The sequence below is a fragment of the Alligator sinensis genome, unplaced genomic scaffold (assembly GCF_000455745.1).
Source record: "Alligator sinensis unplaced genomic scaffold, ASM45574v1 scaffold258_2, whole genome shotgun sequence".
NCBI classification, from domain to species: Eukaryota; Metazoa; Chordata; order Crocodylia; family Alligatoridae; genus Alligator; species Alligator sinensis.
Window position 1 is genome coordinate 1,321,931 of NW_005842398.1, and position 2,861 is coordinate 1,324,791.

Below are 2,861 nucleotides of genomic sequence, written 5' to 3' on the forward strand. Positions count from 1 at the left end.
GCGCACCCTGAGAGGACACGGGGTGGGGGGCCATGTGCCCTGGATTTGCATGGGATTATGGGGTTGGGCCGCCACTGCAGGCCGGGGCCGGGGCTGGGCTAGGCTTTTCCCAGAGCAGGTGGGCTGCACTTAGGGATGTGGGGCCACATTTGGGGCTGCGTTCCTGGTGCATGGGGGCTGCGTTCAGGGTGGCTGGTGGCGGTGCTGGGAGGGGTGTTACAGGGGCAGGGGTTTCAGTCACCCCAAATTTTGCCATAGCCCCTCTCTAGCCCCCTCCCAGTGCCGCCACTGCCTGCCCCAAGCACAGCCCCTGCGTGCCAGGAAGAGCCTGATGCAGCCCCGGCCCCAGTCTACAGCTGCAGCCTACCCCGCCCCCTCCCTTCTGGGGTGCGCACAGTGGCAGGGGGCCCACCCCCCCCCCGCCCCCCGCCCCGCAGGTGGGGTGCAGGGTGCCCCGCAGATGAGTTGCAGCTCTAACCCAGACCCTGCTCCACTCACTCCCTCACCCTAGGGGGGCATTGATCTGCCCCCCAACACCCTTCCCTCCCCCTTCCCCTTCCACCACAACAGGCTTACTAGCTGCATGCAACTCTCCACGCTGCTGGACTGTGCTCTTCACTGCCTGTGTGCTGTGCTGCGGCTGCGCAGATGCATGGCCAAATTATCAGCCACATCAGGCCGATTTCTGATAGAATCAATTTTCTTTATATAGGTGCTGATCCAATATCAGACCAATGTATCGGTGCACCTCTATTAAAAACTGTTAGAAAGGGAACTGAAAACAATACAAAACAATGTCATTATGTCACTATATAAATAAATAGCAAGCCTATACCCTGAATACTGCACACAGTTCTGGTCTCCCCTACCTCCAAAAGGATACCCTGAATACTGCACACAGTCTTGGTCTCCCCTACCTTAGAACTAGGAAAGGGACAGAGAAAGGTAACAAGGATGAAGTTTCCATATGAGGAGAGACCAGATAGGCTAGGACTTTCTAGTTTTGAGAAAAGACAATTGAAGGGGGAGGGTATGCAGCTGAGTCTAAATTCATGAGTAGCATGAAGAAAGTAAAAAGTGGTATACTATTTATCACGTCTCACAATGCTAGGTCTAGGGGATATAAAATGCAATTATTAAGGAGCAATTTTAAAACAAAAGTGTGTGACTAACGTGTGGAACTCATTCCTACAAGGTGTTGTGGAGCCTGACAATCTAAAAAAAATAGACAAATTAATGCAGGATATGTCCATCAGTGGGTATTAATGACAGCTAGGGGTCTGAAATTCTAGATAAATTCTAGATGGTATTTTTATTTTTCCAGCAATGCCCCAATCCAGCAAACCACTTAAATGTGTGCTTAACTTAAGCATGTGAGCAGTCCTACAGAAGCTAAGAGGACTTTTTACCAGTTTAAAATTAAACACTTATTTAAAGGAGTCAGGTCTCCAAGGAAACAAGTATTTTCAGATGTCAGAATCAGAGCAGAAGGATGCCAAGGTTCCTGAATATTGTTATAATTATAACTATTTTGTCAAAATTATTTTACAATGTAGGAGAGTGAATTCAGATTATTATATGCCAAATTATGACTCCTTACAAAAAATCATCAAAAAGTATATTTCTTTGAAAAAATACTCTGATTTGTTAGAACAGATGAGCATGACATAGAACTTTTACTCTTATCAATGTATTTCCTGTTAAGTAACATTGGGTCATGTTCTGAACAACATATCAGATTTTCTAAAGCTTTGTTCTTTCCTAGATTCCAAGAGATGACCCTGGATCCTATGTCCCTTGGGCTATATCTCCATCTCAGTAAAAAAAATTACACTAAATAGAAGCTGATAATTCTGAGAGAGAGCATTTTTCACTGAAAGAAATTCCAGATGTGAGCAATCAACAAAATACTGAAATTAAAATCCATACAGAGCTGTTCTTCGGTTTTAAACACATTTTCTATTTAGCCATTGCTAATTCATCTTAACAAACACCAAAGATCAAGGTAGTAACTAGATTCCTTACACTAAAATCATCTGTGAGCCCAGACAGCACATTTTAAATTAAGAGCTAGTGAGCTGAAACAGTAACCATAAATATTTACCTTACACTATTATGATGCAATTAAAACTAATGAATTCACATTAATTAACTCATTATAGAAACTGCATGCATGTCTTTCAGCACATTTCTTACTTGTTCTGGTCTAAATCAGTTGAATAGTTCACAATTTAAAGCATGATATATAAAAATATAAATGGTGAGAGCTGGGACAAACAACTTGCAGCCTGAGTTGGAGATGATAAATTGTTCGTGAGATATGGTAATCAGCACATTGATAAGAGGTGCATTTAAGGTGAAGCCTTCCTAATATGTTCTTCTCATATTTAATTTAGATAAGGAACTAAGTTAAGCCCAGCACAAACAGCCATAGTCCAGGTATCCAGGCTTATTGGTGGTGAGGGGTGGAGGATATTTTGCCAAGCCTGCTTTTAAGCAAATTAGGCATTGCACATGTTAAATGTAGGAGTGCCCTCAGCTCACCCATGTGCCAAGAGTGGGCTGCTACACTCAAGGCTGTGGTGTTCCCTGGGGCAGGAGGAGGTAGGCAGGGGCATGTAGCAGCTGTGGAGAAGAGGAACTGAGGTGCAGTAAGGCTGATACAGGCAAGGGCCCTCACTTTTACTGGCCAGTGCTTCCAGAGACGATGTCCTTGGGATAGATCTGTTCCTAGCAGCAGGTGGGCTGAAGGGCTGTTGTGGGAGCCAGGCCTTTCTTGTCGTTACTGTGTCATCCTGTGCACTAGTGGTGAGCAAATCCCTGCCCTCTTTCCCCAGTGCTCATGGCATGCAGCCACTGGT

At 45.1% G+C, this 2,861-nt stretch overlaps 1 protein-coding gene across 1 annotated transcript in view; it reads left to right on the plus strand.

Annotated features, from left to right (window-relative positions):
• LOC102377274 (aldehyde oxidase-like) overlaps nt 1–2,330 on the plus strand; it is a 73,031-nt gene extending 70,701 nt beyond the window's left edge. The window contains exon 35 of the mRNA XM_014522792.1: nt 1,766–2,330. Coding sequence (XP_014378278.1) covers nt 1,766–1,822 — 57 coding nt within the window. The 3' untranslated portion in view covers nt 1,823–2,330. The remainder of the gene's footprint in view (nt 1–1,765) is intronic.
• Nucleotides 2,331–2,861: the final 531 nt, after the last annotated feature.